This window comes from Artemia franciscana, chromosome 1 (genome assembly GCF_032884065.1).
Source record: "Artemia franciscana chromosome 1, ASM3288406v1, whole genome shotgun sequence".
NCBI lineage: Eukaryota > Metazoa > Arthropoda > Branchiopoda > Anostraca > Artemiidae > Artemia > Artemia franciscana.
This window is the reverse complement of record NC_088863.1, coordinates 9,486,057-9,505,534: the sequence shown is the minus strand read 5'-3', so window position 1 is coordinate 9,505,534 and position 19,478 is coordinate 9,486,057. Positions and strand designations below refer to the sequence as shown.

At 34.5% G+C, this 19,478-nt stretch overlaps 1 protein-coding gene across 5 annotated transcripts in view; it reads left to right on the top strand.

Moving 5' to 3' along the window:
- LOC136025188 (basic helix-loop-helix ARNT-like protein 1) overlaps positions 1 to 19,478 on the top strand; it is a 353,837-nt gene that overhangs the window by 246,349 nt on the left and 88,010 nt on the right. For all 5 annotated transcript variants that reach the window (XM_065700994.1, XM_065701018.1, XM_065701002.1 and 2 more), the window contains one exon: positions 15,941 to 16,025. In XM_065700994.1, coding sequence (XP_065557066.1) covers positions 15,941 to 16,025 — 85 coding nt within the window. The remainder of the gene's footprint in view (positions 1 to 15,940; positions 16,026 to 19,478) is intronic.

Here is a 19,478-nt window from a genome sequence, read left to right as displayed (position 1 = left end):
TTTAACTGAAAGTAAGGAGCGACATTAAAACTTAAAACGAACGCCCTGCTCTTTACGCTAAAGTTGGACTTTCTCTCAACTCTACTTTTTGAAAACAGTAAAAACTTTAGCGTAAAGAGCAGAGCGTTGAAGAAGGAGCAGCCCCTTTCATATATGGGGTAATTTCTGTTCGTTTTAAGTTTTAATGTCGCTCCTTACTTTCAGTTAAAAACACTTGTTTTTTTTTATTTAATTTCTGAACGTTTTTTAGTTAATCCGTGTTTTGATTTCGTCCCCAGAGACATATTTATAAGGTATTTCGACCATGTTGAATAAAATGGCTATCTCAGAATTTTGATCCGACTATTTTGGGGAACAAATGAGGGTGGGAGGGGGCCTAGGTGCCATCCAATTTTTTTGGTCACTTAAAAAGGGCACTAGAACTTTTCATTTCCGTTCGAATGAGCCCTCTTGCAAAATTCTAGGACCACTGGGTCGATACGATCACCCCTGAAAAAAAAAACAAATAAACACGCATCCGTGATTTGTCTTCTGGCAAAAAATACAAAATTCCACATTTTTGTAGATAGGATCTTGGAACTTGTACAATAGGGTTCTCTGATACGCTGAATCTGATTGTGTGATTTTCATTAAGATTCTATGACTTTTAGGGGGTGTTTCACCCTATTTTCTAAAATAGGGCAGATTTTCTCAATCTGCTCGTAACTTTTGATGAGTAAGTCTAAACTTGATGAAACTTATATGTTTAGAATCAGCATTAAAATGCGGTTCTTTTGATGTAACTATTGGTATCAAAATTCCGTTTTATAGAGTTTTGGTTACTAGTGAGCCGGGTCGCTCCTTACTACAGTTCGTTACCACGAGCTGTTTGATTTGAGTTTTTATGGCACTTGGTATTAACCTAGTGACATATAGCAATCACCAATTCTGTCGGTCTGTCTGTCGGTCTGTCGGTCCCGGTTTTGCTACTTTAGGCACTTCCAGGTACGCTAGGACGATGAAATTTGGCAGGCGTATCAGGGACATGACCAGCTTATATTAGAAATAGTCGTTTTCCCAATTTGACCATCTGGGGTGGGGGGGACCGGTTAATTCGTAAAAAATAGAAAAAATGAAGTATTTTTAACTTATGAGAGGGTGATGGGATCATAATGAAATTTGATGTTCGGAATGATATTGTGTCTCAGAGCTCTTTTTTAAATCCCGACCGGATCTGATGACATTGGGGGGAGTTGGAGGGGGAAACCTAAAATCATGGAAAACATTTAGAGTGGAGGGATCGGGATGAAACTTTATGGGAAAAATAAGCACAAGTCCCAGATACATGATTGACATAATCGGAACGGATCCGCTCTCTTTGAGGTAGTTTGGGGGGGGGGGGGGGTAATTCTGAAAAATTAGGAAAAATGAGGTATTTTTAACTTACGAACGGATGATCGGATCTCACTGAAATTTGATGTTTAGAAGGATATCGTGCCTTAGAGCTCTTATTTTAAAGCTTGACCGGATCTGGTGACATTGGGGGGGAGGGGAGGGGGAAACCTAAAACTTGGAAAACACTTAGAGTGGAGGGATCGGGATGAAACTTGGTGGAAAAAATAGACACAAGTCCTAGATACATGATTGACATAAACGGAACGGATCCGCTCTCTTTGGGGTAGTTGGAGGAGGGGTTAATTCTGAAAAATAAGAAAAAATGAGGTATTTTTCACTTACGAACGGGTGATCGGATCTCAATGAAATTTGATATTTAGAAGGACATCATGTCTCAAAGCAATTATTTTAAATCCTGACCGGATCTGGGGACATTGGGGGAAGTTTGGGGTGGGAGAACCTAAAATCATGGAAAACGCTTAGATTGGAGGTATCGGGATGAAACATGGTAGGGAAAATAATCAGAAGTCTTACATACGTGATTTAATTGGAACGGATCCGCTCTATTGGGGGGGGGGGGTTAATTCTGAAAAATAAGAAAAAATGACGTATTTTTAACTTACGAAGGAGTGATTGGATCTTCATGAAACTTCATATTTAGAAGGACCTCGTAACTCAGATCTCTTATTTTAAATCTCAACCAATCAAACCAATTTTAAATCAAGCGTAATTGGGGGGGGGGCAGTTGGGAGGACCGAAAATCTTAGAAAATAGTTAAAGTGGTGATATCAGGATGAAACTGGATGGGAAGAATAGAAACCTGTCTAAGATACGTGACTGACATAATCGGACCGGATCTGCTCTCTTTGGTGGAATTGGGGGGGGGGGTGGGGGTAATTTTGAAAATTGAGGTATTTGTAACTTACGAAAGGGTGACCAGATCTTAATGAAATTTGATATTTAGAAGGATCTTGTGCTTTAAAGTTTTAATTTTAAATTCCGACCAGATCCTGTGACATTGGGGGCAGTTGGAGGGGGAATTTGGAATTTTTGGAAAACGTGAAGATTGGGGTATTTCTATCTTACGAATAGATGATCGGATCTTAATGAAATTTGGTTTTTAGAAGAAATTCATGTCTCAGAGCTCTTATTTCAAATCCCAACCAGATCTTTTGACATTGGGGGGAGTTGGAGGGGGAAATCTTGGAAAAACACTTGGAGTGGAGGAATCGGGATGAGGCTTGGTGGATAGAATAAACAAATGTATACAAATGTAGAATAAACAAATAAACAGAATCGTACTGGATTCGCTCTCTTTGGGGGAGTTGGGGGGAGGGATTCAGTGATTTGGCGAGTTTGGTGCTTCTGGACGTGCTAGGACGATGAAAATTGGTAGGCGTGTCAGGGAGCTGCGCAATTTGACTTGATAAAGTCGTTTTCCCAGATTCGACCATCTGGGGGGCTAAAGGGAGAGGAAAAATTAGAAAAAATTAGGTATTTATAACTTGCGAGTGGGTGATCGGATCTTAATGAATTTTGATATTTAGAAGGACAGCTGACTCAGAGCTCTTATTTTAAATCCTGACCGTCATTAAGCCTCTTATTTTTCTTTTTAAATCAATCTATTGATTCATAGAATTTTGTTAGAGCTCATACCAAATGATCTCTTGGCTCTTAGCTCTTCTCGCCTCGTCACAAGTGCCATATTAGCTCTTAGCTCTTTTTTTTTTGTTGCAAAGGTTTTTACTTATTGAATCAGAGAATGAACTACTTTATTACCTTTTATCTGTTTTAAAGCCAATCCAAAATTTGTTTTTCTATTTTCCCTATTTTTTCCATTATTCTCACACGTTTCAGAATAACCCTGTATTTTTTCAAACGCGCCAGATTTGACTGAACACTAATCGTCAGAAGTTTAACTCTGCGTGAACTGTGTTAATCCTGTCATGTTATCTGTCTGATCCAATCAAGAGTTTTTTGACTGCACTAAAGTTTTGATAGTCATTTCCTTTCAAGTCGTTGCGTTGAAAATCGGTTCAGATTATATTTTAGACTTCGTTGGGTGTGTACCAGCCAAGTGAGAGAAGCGGGTAAAAACGATAAAATGGAAATTCTGGTTCTTGATTAAGATTTCCGGGAGAGGAATGACGGGGCACATTTTATAGGCAATTGAAAGGGCTAAGAAGCCTTTAGAATGGCTTGAACAAAAAGGTAGCATGAGCTATATATAAGCTGTGTAAAAATATATAGAATAAGCACATGAATTACTACTTAAGTAAAATTTTGGCAAGTACTTGATAATTAATACTTTAGTAAGAATTTGGAAAGTAGTTACTACTTGATGCTTAAGTAAAAAAAAAAAAAAAAAAAAAAAAAAAAAAAAAAAACAATGAGTGCTTAATACTTGATTTTTAAGTAAAAATTTTGAGTACTTGTTGCAACATTGTTTAATACTGTCACCCACATTAAAGAACAAGGTAAATCACTTTTTTTGCTTTGGTAGCGCTGATGTGTTTCCTTTGCCCCTTTTTTTCCGCGAGGGTGATGGTGTTGAACCAATCAGATTAGAATGTTGGAAGAGGGCTCATTTGAACGGGAATAGCAATATCTAGTGCCTGTTTTAAGTAACAAAGCACATAGCTCCAGAGGAAATTTGCGTTTTCTGCCATTTTATGCCAAAAACATCAATTTTTACCCAAAGAGGACCCAATGCCATGGAATGCCTATTCCAAGATAACCAGTCGAATTTTAATGGTTTGTTTAAACCCTTAGCTGGAGATTTTGAGCCTCTAATCTTAAAAAAAGGAAAATCACTTTTTGCATGATTAACATTAGCATGCATCTCCTTGTTTGTTTCTAGTTTTTTTTTTCTGCCAAGGCTAGCAGGCTACCACGAGTTCGCTGAGAGATGACTAATGATCCATTTTAAAGCTTCTCTGCATATCTACGCGCCTCCTATTAATTAGTCGTAAAATTCAACCGTAAAGTATCATATGCTAACAACACGGCACTTTTTTGTGCTATTTTGACTGTGAAAAGGCTTGGGAGCACAGTAAGGGTACCATTTTTTATCTCTATTGTTGAAAACCAATAAAAGGAGGTTCACGTAAGTGAAGACTAAAAAATAAGCACTTAAAAAAACATTGAAAAATGAATTTATTTGTTTTAGATTTAATGAAAATAGTTTATTTTTATCGCAAAATCCCTAAATATACCGGTGACAACATACCCCTCGGTCGGTTTGTCTATGTGACAAAGTTTTAAATATTTTGTGGCAAAGTTTTAGGGCGGTAGGTAGTGCCTTATTTTAACAAAAACTCGTGTTTCTCTTCTTTATTTTTATGAAATAAAAAAAGGCTTAAAAGAGAGTTCTATTCAACTGAAAGTAAGGAGCAAAATTAAAACTCAAAACGAATAGAAATTATTCCTAATATGAAGGGGATGTCCCCTCCTCAATACCTTGCTGTTCACGGTAAAGTCTTTTTTTTTGTGCTTTTTAAAAGTTTCTTATTCTGATTAAACTGCCCTTATGTTTTAGGAGTCATTCCTAAGAAATTTGGACAAACAGTCAAACTTTAACGTAAAGGGCAAGCTTAACGAGGGGGGCAACCTCTTCATTTTGGGAATAATTTCTGTCCGTTTCGAGTTTTAATGTTGCACTTTACTTTCAGTTGAAAACTTTTTTTTATTTAATCTCTGATCGTTTTTCAAATAATGCTGGTAAACCATACTCATCATTCATGAGAATTTTCTTCCCCTCATGAGAAAATTTTCCATAGAAAGTTCCTCCAAGGTAAAATACCCTTCCCCACCCTCTAAAATTTCCTCCGGACCTTTCTCTATGAAAAATATTATACTTAGAGAATGGGCAATTTCTGTAATATATCGCCCTTTCCCTGGGGACTATTGGGGTCATATTATCCCCATAGACATTGCTAGACATTGAACCGTCCAACTATGCTGAGCAAGATGGCTATCTCAAAATTCTGATCGGACGAATTTGGAGAAAAGGGGTATTGGGAGGGGGCTAGCTGCCCTCCAATCTTGTTGGTCACTTAAAAAGGGCACTAGAGTTTTTGCTTTCCGATCCAATGAGCCCTCCCCTGATAGATCATTGATTTGATACTATCACTCCTAGGGAAAACTTTGGAAAACAACAACAAATAAACACACAGCTGTTGTCTTTCTTCTGGCAAAAAATGCGATTCTATATCAAACAGCTCGTGGTAACGAACTGTAAGTAAAGAGCGACCCGGCTCAATAGTAACCGAAACTCTTAAAAAACGGAATTTCGATACCAACAAATATATCAAAAGAATTGGCTTATTTGTTGATTCCAAATATATATGTTTACCTATCAAAAGCTACGAGCCTGAGAAAATTTGTCTGATTTTTCAAAAAGGGGGAAAGACTCCCTAGACGTCATTTAATGATAATCACACCATCAGATTCAGCGTATCAAAGAACACTATTGTAGAGTTTTCAAGCTCCTATCTGCAAAAATATGGATCTTTATAATTTTTGGCAGAAAAAAGATCATGGATGCATGTTTATTTGTTTTTTTGTTGTTTTTTTTCCACGAGTGATCGTTTCGGTCCAATGGGCCTAGAACGTCGGAAGGGGGCTCATATACGTAATAAAGTCTGTTCGTTTTAAGTTTCAATGTTGCTCATTACTTTCAGTTGAAAAAAACTTGTTTTTATTAATTTGATTTCGTACAAAGGAGCTTGAAACCTATTCAGAACAGTTCTCTAATATGCTGAATCTGATAGTTTGATTTTCAGTAAAATAACTTGATCTTTTGGGGTTATTTCTCCCCTTTTTCAAAAATTCAGCAAATTTTCTCAGGGTCATAACTCTTGAAATGTAACACGAAACTTAATAAATCTTGTATATTTTGAATTAGCATCAAAATTCGATTATTTCCGTATATCCATTGATATCAAGACCGTTTCTTAGAGTTTCGGTTACTATTGAGCCGCGCCGCTCCTTATTTACAGTTTGTTACGACGAACTGTTTCATTACATAGTTAGACAAAGATCTTTATGTAAGACTTAATGTGTATATAATAAATGAAGTTAAAATGAGCGGAATTTAGCTTGAAAAAAAGTTTTTTAAACAGACTAAATAGGGAAGTTGAAGCTTAAAAAGAGCAAAAACTATTGCTTTGCATATTTTTGTCGATTAGCTAAAATAAGCTGCCTCAAGATATTTTGCAATATTTGTATGATTTAAAAACGAGCGCTTTCCTGAAAATGGATCCTGCTTGAGTTTTTTTTTTTTTTTTTTTTTTTGCGAATTATAATTGTGTCGATCTCAGGATCACTGAAACACTGGCAAATTATTGTTTTATTTTTATTATTTTTTAAGGTTATGTTTTTTTATTGTTTAAATAAATGTTTTCTAAATTATTCCTTTATTTTAATTGTTCCTTAAGCTTATTTTTTCAATTGTTTAAATAAATATTTCCTAAATTTTTCTTTTATTATTCTTTAAGCTTACATGATTTTATTATTTAAATCAATGTGTTCTAAATTATTCTATTATTTTAATTTAATTTAAAACAATAGTGTATTTGACTTTCCATATCTTTCTGTCATATATTAACGAATTAATTTGTTTGTAACCCTACATGGTCACATTTGGTCTCATTTGTCCTTTTGTGTTTTTTCTCCCGGGAAGGATTTTTTCGAATGGGTAATCATATAAAGCTGGGGAAAGGCTCATTCGAACGGAAGGTTTGGATCTAGTGTGTTTTTTTTTTAGCAATGAGGGAACTAATGCTTTGAGAAAGTATCTTGTTCTGAAGAAAAACGACATTCTATTGCCCTAAAAAGTGCCAAATTGAGATTGAGGGTGCATCATGTTTTAACTTGTTCCTTTTTATGATGATTTTAGCACATTTTCTGACAATATGAAAACATAAAACTTGGAAGGTATCCTGGGATAAGGAAGATAGGGCTCTACCTCCCCTTGACTGTACAGTCTATCTGGATTTTGTCCTGAAAATTGAGACCAGACCGGTCCAGTGCTTCCGAGTCTATTTCTAATTTAACTACCAAACTTTTAAAAATTTACTGGGGCAACACATTAAACCTTTAAACAGTGCTGTCAAATCAGAAATTTCCTGACCCTAATTGGCCGAATTATCAGCAATCTGGTATCAGTATAGAAATTATAATCAGTATAGAAAGTTTAGAGGAAAATATGGTTGTCAGGTTCTCGTTAGTATTTGCTCTTTATTTCATTGTCCCATTCTAAAATTATCATTTTAATCCTAGTGTTGACCGAAGCTGTATCCAGGGGGAAGGGTGTCTTGGGTTTTAATCCCCTTCCCCCACCTAAATTTTATCGGACTTGTGAAGTATTGCAGCAATTAAAATATATATATATATATATATATATATATATATATATATATATATATATATATATATATATATATATATATATATATATATATATATATATATATATATATATTTTGCGTTTAATAAAGTTTTCTCTAATCCTGGATACTTCCTTGGCATTGATTCCAAATTAGCGGCGAAATATGACTGTGGAATTTTCCAGTCTGATCTTTATTCTGTCTCTATCTTTATGAGTCAAAACCTGCAAAGGAAGCGCACCAGGGCAAAGGGGATTTTAATTAAATTCAAGTTTGAAAAGTTAAATGAACGGAATGAAGAACGGCATGAGAAAAACAAAATATAAGAGTCCAGAAGTATGCCTGGGAAAATATATTGTGTGGTTAAAAGCAAAATGTTTAATATCTCTCCAAAAAGAGTGCATATGCATAATGAAGGTCATTGAGGCGTAGGTAATTAAAACTTGTTTTTAAAATCAGTAGACATGTTTAGACCCCAGAAATATCTTCGTTTTATTTGATGTACACTCGATTGTGGTTACAATAAGTGTACTTTTCCAAATCATGGATGTTATTTTTATAATTTTCCCACCGTGCGTAGGTTTTATGTTGCTGAATTCAGTAGTTTGTAACGATTCTATTTAGGTTCTTTAGATGAAGTTCTTTTTGTGGGAAATATTTTTGTTTGTTTGTCTATGTCATGCTAATCATTACACAAGTATTGCGACATACAATCTCTGCAAGTAAATATTCTAGTTTTTAATCTCATTAGTTTTCCCAAATAAGTTGCCAACTAGTTTTGTCTCTGAATCGTCCGGGGTTTCCCCTAATTTCCCTAAAGGAAATACGGATCTATCAAGATCTCTCAAAAATTGACGTTGATGGAAACAATTTTCTTTCGCCCGAGATTGGGGGAAATCCGGAACAATCCATGGTTAGGGGGAAGAATATGGTCGGCAGCTTATTCGGGGAAACTTAATAAAACTAAGAAGTAAATAGAAGTAGAAATTAATGTTCACCAAAATACTCTTTATCGTCACTGTACTCTAAGTACTCTTTATAACCACAAAAAAAGTGCTGGCAACTCTTCTTCCGAATGATTTGGGGTTTTCCCAGTTCTCTTAAAAGAAAATTCGAATTCTCCAAATCTCCGCAAAAATTAATTGTGATTCAAATAAATGTTTCGTATTGTTTTCATGGATATTTTGAAGAACCTAATTCGGTAGGGGGGATTTTGGGAATCCCCTAATAATTTGGTAATATTGTAAACACTGTTGTCAACATTCTTTTTTGTGGTTATAAGGTGTACTTCTTACTGAATAAATAGATTATGATGTTTTCTGGTTTGTAATTAAAAAATACCCAAATTAATTTAAAAATACTTAATATGACCACTTTGTTAAATCGACTTTGAAACAAAACTCGAAGGTGGGTCCTTATTTTTCCTAATACGTGATGTGGAAAATAGTTTACTTATATTACACTTTGACTATATTATATTATTGTTTAATTATATTAATTTAATCAATTTAATATTAATTGATTAACTTAATTATGTCAGGCCTAATTGATAAGCTTTGGAAGGAGTTTGACCGTTTTACAACGTTTCTAATTAAACGTTGATGTAAGAAGAGGGCCATGTCGAACGGAAATTACAAAGTGAGTTTGAAAATGAATCAAATATAATGAAGAGAAAGAGCTGGAAGTGATTGAAGCAAGGGGCGAGAAAATTTCAAACCGTTCCTATCCTGTCTGAATTGGGGTCCCACGCCGATTCAAAATTTCAAACCGTTCCTATCCTGTCTCTTTCGGGGTCCCACCATCGTAAAACGTGATGCAAAAATGAAAGCTAAAATTGAAATTCCACCCAGAAAAAATGAACTATACAAAATTTTTGATTCTGGGAAACCCTGAATACCTTCAATCAGAGGCAGTGCAGTAGCGCTACCTAAGTAAATGCTTCCACATTTTATATGTTTCCAGGTTACTTTGTTTGGAAGGAATTGCTGTAGAAACTTCAGAGGGGGCTCATTTGAGGAGGATGTTAAACCAAACCATAAGACACTGTGAATCCAAGATGTGAAAAGAGTGTATCTGTGATATCTCAGGAATAGCTTTGGGAATCAAGCTGTAAATTTTGAGGAGTGTAGAGGGGGAGTTAGAAATAAATCAAAAGAAAATATGTGCATCCAGGTTGTCACAAAGGCGTATCTGCACAATGTCAGGAATGACTAAGGGTATTAACTTAAAACTTTCAGGGTATGTTGAGGGGGATGTTGAATTAAATGAAAAGAAATTATATACATCCATGGTGTCTAAGGACGTATCTGTGATATTTCTTGAGCAACAAAGGGTATTAATTTGAAACTGCCAGCGACAGTTCAGGAGGATGTTGAAATTAATAATCTGTGCATCCAAGTTGTCAAAATAGCACATCTCCAATATCTTAGGTGTGGTGAAGGACATCAAGTTAAGAACTTTAAGTGAATGTTGAGAGGGAGTAAAAATTGAATTGAAAGACACGGTCAGCATCCAGACTGTCAAGAGGACGTATCTGCTATATATAAGGAAAGGTTTATGGTATATCAAAAGTAAAGAAAACTTATTGCTTATTGAAAACAAAATCGTTTTGGAGATTATTTTTAGAAATAAGAAGGAATAAAAAACAGCAAATGTGGCTGTATTGGCAACAAATCAACAAATGATCCTTTTGGAGAGGATCATTAAAGTTAGTCTATTGAACCGATTACTGCAAATAGAATATTCGTATCTTTCTCAATTGTAGATATCAATAAGAGCTTATAAATGTTTTTCGAAGGATATTAACGGAACGGGTTTCGCCACCTTAGTGCAAATTAAGAAAATTGCACGTGTCTATTTTTAATTACGACAGCTTTTCAGCGATTCAGTTGTTTGGGCCTTGACCCAAGTTCAAGAAGGGCATGTGAAAGTGGAAATTCTATTGGAAGAAAATAATCTCTTAAGAACAATGCCATTCCTACACAATCCCTATCTGAATCTGACTAAGTCGACTTTCTTCCTAAAATTTCAGAGGTTTTAAAACAAAATGAACTGTTAGTGAGGAGCAACTCGGCCCAAAAGTAAACTGAAACTCTAAAAAACTAAATTTTTGATAACAATAGATATACTAAAAGAACTTAGCTTTTATGCTGATTCTTGAAAAGGTTTTTGAAAAGGGGAGAAGACTCCCCAAAAAATCAAGCGATCTTAAGGAAAATCGTACCTTCATATTAAGCATATTATATAACCTTATTGTTGAGCTTTCAAGCTCCTACCTGCAAGAATGTGGAATTTTGTATTTATTGCCAAATTTTTCAGGGGTGACAGTATCGTAACAATGGCTCTAAAAAATCGAGAGAGGTCTCATTCGAATGGAAATTCAAAGTTCTATTATTAATTAACCATTTTTAATTAACCAAAATGATTGAAGGGCAACTGGCTCCCGTCCCGCTCCTCTTCATCCTCCAAAGACATACGATCAATATTTGAGACTCATTTGAGTCAGCAGAATTTAAACGTGCAATAACTATGCCTTTGGGGATGACACGGCCCCCATGGTCCCTGGGGAAAGGACTGTAAGTTACGTAATTTGCACATTATTCATACATAGTATTTGTTACTGGGTGATATCTGAACATTTTTTGGGGGGATTTTGGTGTGGGGAAGATTTTCCACTGGGAGGAAAACTTTATGAGGGAAATTTTCCAGGAAAAATCTTAAACTGGGTAAGGGGCTAAATTTCCTGGCATGATCGGAAAAACGTCCAGAAATTAAATCAAAAAAGAAGTTTTTGAACTGAAAGTAAGGAGTAACACTAAAACTTAAAGCGAACAGAAGCTATTCCGTATATGAGGCGGGTTGGCCCCTCTCCCCTCAACACCTTGCTCTCTACTCTAAAGTTTGACTTTTTGTCTAGAACGACTCCTGAAACATAAGGTCCGTTGATTTGAATGAAGATGCATTTTTAAAGACCTTTAAGACTTCAGCGTAAATGGCAACAGTTGAGGAGGGAGTAGTCCTTCAGACAAACGGAATATTTTCTGTTTGTTTTAAGTTTTAATGTTGCTCCTTATTTTCAGGTAAAAAACTTGTTTCTTTTTGTTTTTATTTAATGACGCTATTGTAATGGATTGGCTCTTAGTTCTTTGCCATCATAAAGTAGGCCCATAGTTTTTCATCGAACACTGAGTCGCTATTTTTACATGTAACCTAGAATAAGTACATTTTAGAATTCTGTAAGATTGTAAGATTACGTAAGATATAACTGCGTGTAAGTTGCTTTGTATATCCATCTCGGAAGTCTTAACTATAGTAGGTCCAGGAGTGCCAATTTACGAAAATGTGAGGGGGGGGGGTAAGGATTTTTTCAATTTATTTTTTTAGTGAAAGTACAACAAAAGGGAGTTTCCAAAATGTTGGGGTGATGTCAGTTTTGTCGTTCTTTATTATTTTTTTTTTAATGGGATGGAAAAATTCAGGATAGCACATGTCCCTCCTCCTATTGGTACCCCCTTGTAAGCCCATACTTTTCCAAATTAGCGAAAAGTCACCTTCTTCGCCTCTGACTTTTTTTTCAATATCTTTTCAGCCCATGCCCCTCCTCCTATTGGTACCCCCTTGTTAGCCCATACTTTTCAAATTAGCGAAAAGTCACCTTCTTCAGTTTTAAATGATTTTTCAATCTCTTTTCAATATTGACCAGGTTGAAATAAACTCACCCTTGAATAAAATTAGTAAATCTCGCAGAAGAAACACAATAATAGCTACAAAAATAAATTTATGTACTGGAAAACGAGTATCTGTCCATTCAATTTTGGGATTTGTAGGATGTAATAGTTTCAGTATTCCTAATTCAATTTCCCACATATTTTTATTCTTTGGTCAAGCCGACAAGATACTGTTTTCAGTGTAAAAAAAAGAAGGAAAATTTGAGTTATATTTCAAAAAATTAAAAAGATCATAGTATTTATTTATTTCCAAAAGTGATCTAAACATGTTTCTAATAATTTTAAAGTACCAAGGACATGAAAAAAAATTCTTTTTGGCCCCTGGACACATATTAGATTTATTTATACTTTAAAACTGCAAACTTCAAAATATTTTCAGCTCTTTCAAAATTATGTAGTTTTTAGAGCAGTACCAAATTTTCGTCAGTATTGCCACATTTAACCTTAAAAACAAATATGGAAAACTAAATAGTAAATTTGACAATGGTTTTTATCTGCAAACATTCAAATACTAATAATCGGTTGTTTCTAAGAGAACTAAACCTTCAGAGGAAAGATGCACCGTTCTTGAGATGTTTGGTGCCATATGTTTTTAGTATAGGTTTTTGTTGATTTTGCTGATTTCTTAGGAATTTAGAATTCAATTTCCATATGTTTTGTTATTTTTTGTGTTTTTTTTATTTTCTGCCCACGTTTCCTTTTTTCTCAATTTGGAATCTACTCCTACCAAAAACTGGGTTACGGTATATGTAGTATTTGAAAACTAAATAGTAAATTTGACAATGGTTTTCATCTGGAAACATTCGAATACTAATAATCGGTTGTTTCTAAGAGAACTAAACCTTCAAAGGAAAGATGCACCGTTCTTGAGATGTTTGGTGCCATATGTTTTTAGTATAGGTTTTTGTTGATTTTTGTTGATTTCTTAGGAATTTAGAATTCAATTTCCATATGTTTTGTTATTTTTAGTGTTTTTTTTTTATTTTCTGCCCACGTTTCTTTTTTTTCTCAATTTGGAATCTACTCCTACCAAAAACTGGGTTACGGTATATGTAGGTCTTTTTCGTTACAAATTGAACTATCGATTTTTTCCTTTTGATATATATATATATATATATATATATATATATATATATATATATATATATATATATATGTATAGACATTTCTTGCTTAGTGTAGAGCGTATTCCACTTAGACAATCAAAGTTCATTTCCACTGTCCTTGGTACTTTAGAAAATTTAAGGAAATTATTTAAATTCAGTTGATGTTATATATTGTTTTAGTTTATATTTAGTTTCAGTTCATATTGAGTTTTTAAATGAAGATTGTTAAGCCCATCTGTCTGGAGTCAAGTACAATAGTTTTAATTTAAAAAGACAGTTTGTATTGTATTCTGATTGAAATTATGCAATAGCTTTTAATAGATATAAATTAATAAAAAAATCTAGTTTTTTTTTTAACTGAAAGTAAGGAGCGACATTAAAACTTAAAACGAACAGAAATTACTCCGTATATGAAATGGTTTGTCCCCAATGCAATCCCTCGCTCTTTACGCTAAAGTTTTTAATTGTTTTAAAAACTAGAATTGTGGCAAAGAGTCAAACTTTAGCGTAAAGAGCGAGGGATTGCGGAGGGGACAACCCATTTCATATACGGAGTAATTTCTGTTCGTTTTAAGTTTTAATGTCGCTCCTTACTTTCAATTAAAAAAATAGTTTTTTTTATTTAATTTCTGAATGTTTTTGAATTAATGCATGTTTGATTTTGGCTCTCCGTGCATAAATTATTAAAATGAAATTTGCATATTAATTCTTTTTTTTGGCTACACGGCTTTCTCTTAGTTTTGATCAGACGATTTTGAGAAATAAGGGATGGGGAAGGAGGCCTAGTTGCCCTCCAGTTTTTCGGCTACTTAAAAATGCAACTAAAACTTTTAATTTTTAACGAACGTTTTTATTAGTAAAAAATATAAGTAACTTAAGAATTAACTTACGTAACAAACTTTTATATTCTTATATTTTAATTATATATATGAGGGGGTTTGTCCCCTCGTTAATATCTCGCTCTGCACAATAAATCTTAAGTTTTGTCCTAACTCTTTAAGAATGACCCCTGAATCAGAAAGGCCGTAGAATAAATAGTTGAAATTACTAAAAATACTTTAGCATAAAGAGCGAAGTATTTATCTCTTCCTAAATACCTCGCTCTTTATGCTAAAGTATTTTTAGAACCCCTCATATGCGTAATAATATCTGTTCGTTTTAAGTTTTAATGCTACTCCTTACTTTCAATTGAAAAAAACTTTTTCATGTTTATAATTTCATTGTTTTTTTTTAATAGTAATGTTAGAAAATCCTGCGCCCTTTTCATTGAATTTCTCTTCCCCCATGAAATATTCCTCCAAGGAAAGATCCTCCCACATAGCCCCCTCCCCTCAACCCCACACCCAAACCAAAAAATCCCCCTGAAAACGTCTGTACACCTCCCAATAACCATTACTGTATGTAAACATTGGTCAAAGTTTGTAACTTGCAGCCCCTCCCCCAGGGGCCGTGGGGGAGTAAGACACCCCCAAAGACATAGTTATTATGGTTTTCGACTATGTGGAACAAAATGGCTATCTCAAAACTTTGTTCAGTTGACTTTGGGAAAAAAATGAGCATGGGAGGCGGCCTAGGTGCCCTCCAATTTTTTGGTCACTTAAAAAGGGCAATAGAACTTTTCATTTCCGTTAGATTTAGCCCTCTTGCAACACTCTAGGACCAATTGGTCGATACGATGACCCGTGGAAAAAAAAATAAATAAATAAAAAATAAACACGCACCCGTGATCTGTCTTCTGGCAAAAAATACGAAATTCCACATTTTTGTAGATTGGACCTTGAAATTTTTTTTATAGGGTTCTCTGATACGCTGAATGCGATGGTGTGATCTTCGTTAAGATCCTATGACTTTTTGGGTTGTTTCCCCCTATGTTTCCTAAAACGTTATTGTTTTTATCAGCCAACAGAAAAATGTTAGAAAATCCAGATTTTCAGTTATCAATAGACCTTATCTAAGACAAGTCTTGGGAGCATAACATGTTTTTATTTGGAGGTTGTCAGCAGTTTAATTCTGTTCAGTTTAACTCAATTTATTCAAATAAAAAAAAAGAAGAAGAAAACATGATACCAATAATTATAAAGATCCTGGAAGCGAACTTGTTTAGGGCCATAACAACAAAAATTGAAAAGGAAGAAGTGAGAAAAAAAGAAAGGAGAAAACATGGGTAATTAAAGCAAATCGAATAAAAATTTAGAGAATTATAATGTTAAAATTTTAGTACATTGTTATGCAGCGTGCGAAAACTTGTGGATAGCTCGACACTGGAGGTTATTATATATATTGTATATTAATAGTTTAAACGTCATATTTGTATGTTAAATAAAAAAATTACCGTTTATTTTAGGCTGATATGCTCGGTATGTCTCTTTATCATTTTATTCATCCAGAAGACCATGGTTTATTTAGGAGCCAGATCCTTCCCTATTCAGGTAAGATAAATTGAATTTTGCTTCGGCGCTATATAAATATCAGAAAATTAATTATATGAAATTTGTCTTTCTTTGACGATTCTGTGGAGAAAATGTGAAAAAAACCTAACTTACTACTAAGTTTCTAGCTATGATAATTACTGAGTATTAGTTAAATATTAATAATGGTTATATAATAATGATCTTCATAAATTAAGTAAAATATTGATAGGCTACATTCAAATGGAATAACGATACTAATGGCTATGGTTTTTATTATTATGCGAAAAGGAAATAAAAGAGGATGATTTAATTAAGACATTTATATATTAACTTAAATGAGAATAATATAAATTAATACCAATGACGATTATTTAATTATAATGTTCGTATTGACGCATTAAAAACAAGATAGTTCCACAGTTCAGAGCAATATCCTAATTAAAAAACAAGAATCAGTATTGACTATGGTAAAATTTTTCTGAACTAAAGTAAAGTTTTGATGCCGAAGTGGGTGGCATATCCTATCACTGTAATTTCAAATTATCTTATTTAAAAAAAAAAAAAAAAAAAAAACTTTTCTGTTGCTGTTTACCGAATATTTAACATCTGATTTTTACTTGAATTAATGGGCCCTTATAGGTTTGTACGGGGGGGGGGGGGGGCTTGGAACCTGGCCCTCCCAAATCCTAAATCTTTTCGAAATTCTGGGCACTTCCTATCAAAATTATAACGTTTTTTATCATCACCCCCTCCCGCAAACAAACTCCTTCGCTTGTGCCTGAGCCCTAATCTATATTTTATCTAGCCCACAGTACTAGGCTATAGAGGCAATTGGCTAATTCGCTCGACACTAATATATTTGTGACTCTACTGAAACTTATTAAGCAAGGGCCATCTCCAATCCGTTAAAGTCGTCTACACAGAAAGAAGAAAAGAAGCACTGTCCTTTTAAGTGAACTTTGACAAGACAGATGGAGCACTGAAACACACCAGAAACACTGAAAGACTATTTGAAATTAAGTTGGGCAATAATTCTGGCCTTAGCGATTAACGCATCCCGTCTACTAACCTAACTTTTATTAATACGCTCAGTTGAACCCTGTTTCTTAATTCGTTCGGGTTTTTCTCAGCGTTTCTTCTGTCTTGTTATAGCTCACTTCCAAAAGTTACTTTTTTATGTTGAGCAGTAAGGACGGCTTAGCGGAGACATTTGCCGAAATATTTGCTTTGTTTCAATTGTCTGAAAACCCTCTCGTTTCCTTTGTTTCTGAGTCATTTTTATTGTTTTGTCTGTCAGACGATATTTATTTATTTGCTACCTTAATGATGCGAATGTTCATATTTTGTTATTTCTTTCTCTGGAGATGTTGGGGTGTTTTGTGGCCACGGAGATCCAGTGTTGTTTGAAAATCTCTTTACTATGAATAGGCAACGCGGCAGCGGAGTGCCCATAACAATTAGACAATAAATCACGTCAGTCCAGTTTTTGTTAAGAAAAAATCACACGGCGATCATTTATTGCACCCCTAAATCCGGGCCTTGTGGACCTATCGGTAAATCTGGGCCTGGTTATACACCTGTTGAGATTTGTTGTTGTGTGAATCCTCTCCTTATTGCCATAGTAGTAGTAATAGTAGTAGTAGTAGTATATATATACTGCTTAGTTAGAGTCCAGAGGTAGTCAACAGTAACCCAAAATGAGTTCGCATGTCACTTCTGTCATATGTATCAAAGGTTCACGGCTCTTACTCATATTAAATACAAAACAATTTTTTTCAATTCAAAGTAAGGAGTGACATTAAAACTTAAAACAAACAGAAATTATTCCGGATATGTAAGGGGCTTAAAAAGTAGAGTTGTGAGATAAAGTCAAACTTTAGCGTAAAGAAAGAGGCGCTGAGGAGGGGACACCCCCTTTCATATACGGAATAATTTATGTTTGTTTTAAGTTTTAATGTTGCTCTTTACTTTCAGTTAAAAAAACTTATGTTTTATAATTAAGTTCTGAACATTTTTGAACTAATGCAGGTTTTGGTTTTGGCTCACCGTCCATGAATAATTAAAACGATATTTGCATATTAATTTTACTTTTTTTGATAATTAGCCTTCTAAAAATTTTGATCGGACACTTATGGGAAAGGAGCGGGGGAGGGGGCCTATTTGCCCCCCATTTTTTTGCTATTTAGAAAGGCCACTAGAACTTTTAATTTTATTTCCGAACGTTTTTATTAGTAATAGATATACCTAACCTACGAATTAACTTTTATGACGAACTTCTATATTCGTATATGTTTATTACGTATATAAAGGGGTTCGCCCCCTCGTCGATACCTTGCTCTCCACGCCAAAGTTCTTCAAAATTTTCAAAATTTTTGAAGAATGACCCCTGAATCACAAAGGCGGTTTAATTAGAATAAATAGCTCTTTTAAATTACTAAAAATATTTTAGTGTAAAGAGCGAGGTATTGAGGAGGGGACGAACCCCTTCATATATGTAATAATTTCTGTTCGTTGAAGTTTTAATGCTCCTCCTTAAATGCAGTTGAAAAAATTTGTTTTTCATTTAATTTTTCATTGTATTTTAAGTAATGCTGGAAATCTAGCTCCCCCTCATGGAAATTCTCTTCCCCAATGATAAATTCCTCCATGGAAATATCCTCCCACATTACCCCCTCCTGCGATTCCCCTACCATAAAAAAATCCCCCTGAAAACGTCTATATGCTTCCCAATAACCAATATTATATGTAAACAATGGGCAAAGCTCCTAACTTGCAGCCCTTCCCCCGGGGACTCCGGGTGATTAAGTCGTCATCAAAGAGATAGTTATTACATTTTTGAGTATGCTGAACGAAATGGTTACATCAAAATTTTTGATTCGGTGACTTAGGAAAAAAATGAGCGTGGGAGGAGGATTTTTGGCCATTTAAAGAGGACATTAGAACTTTTAATTTCCGTTAGAATGAGCCCTCTCGTGACATTCTAGGAAAATGGTTCGATACGATCACCCCTGGGAAAGAAAAGCAAAGAAAAAATATAGACACGCATCCGTGATCTCTCTTCTGGCAAAATATACAAAATTCCACATTTTTGTAGATAGGAGCTTGAAACCTCTACAGTAGGGTACTCTGATACTCTGATATGCTGAATCTGAGGGTGTGATTTTATTAAGATTCTATGACTTTTAGGTGGTGTTTTCCCCTTTTTACAAAAATTAGCCAAATTTTCTCAGGCTCCTAACTTTTGATGGGTAAGACTAAACATTATGGTACTTAAACATTTAAAATCGGCATAAAAATCCGATTCTTTTGACGTATCTATCGGTATCAAAATTCCGTTTTTTAGAGTTTCAGTTATTATTGAGCCGGGTCAACTGTTCGTTACCACGAAGTGTTTAAAAATGTCATACTACATTCCTTAACTTCCTGAAAATTTGATAGTATTTTGTTTTCTATTTAACAGAGGTAGTCAAC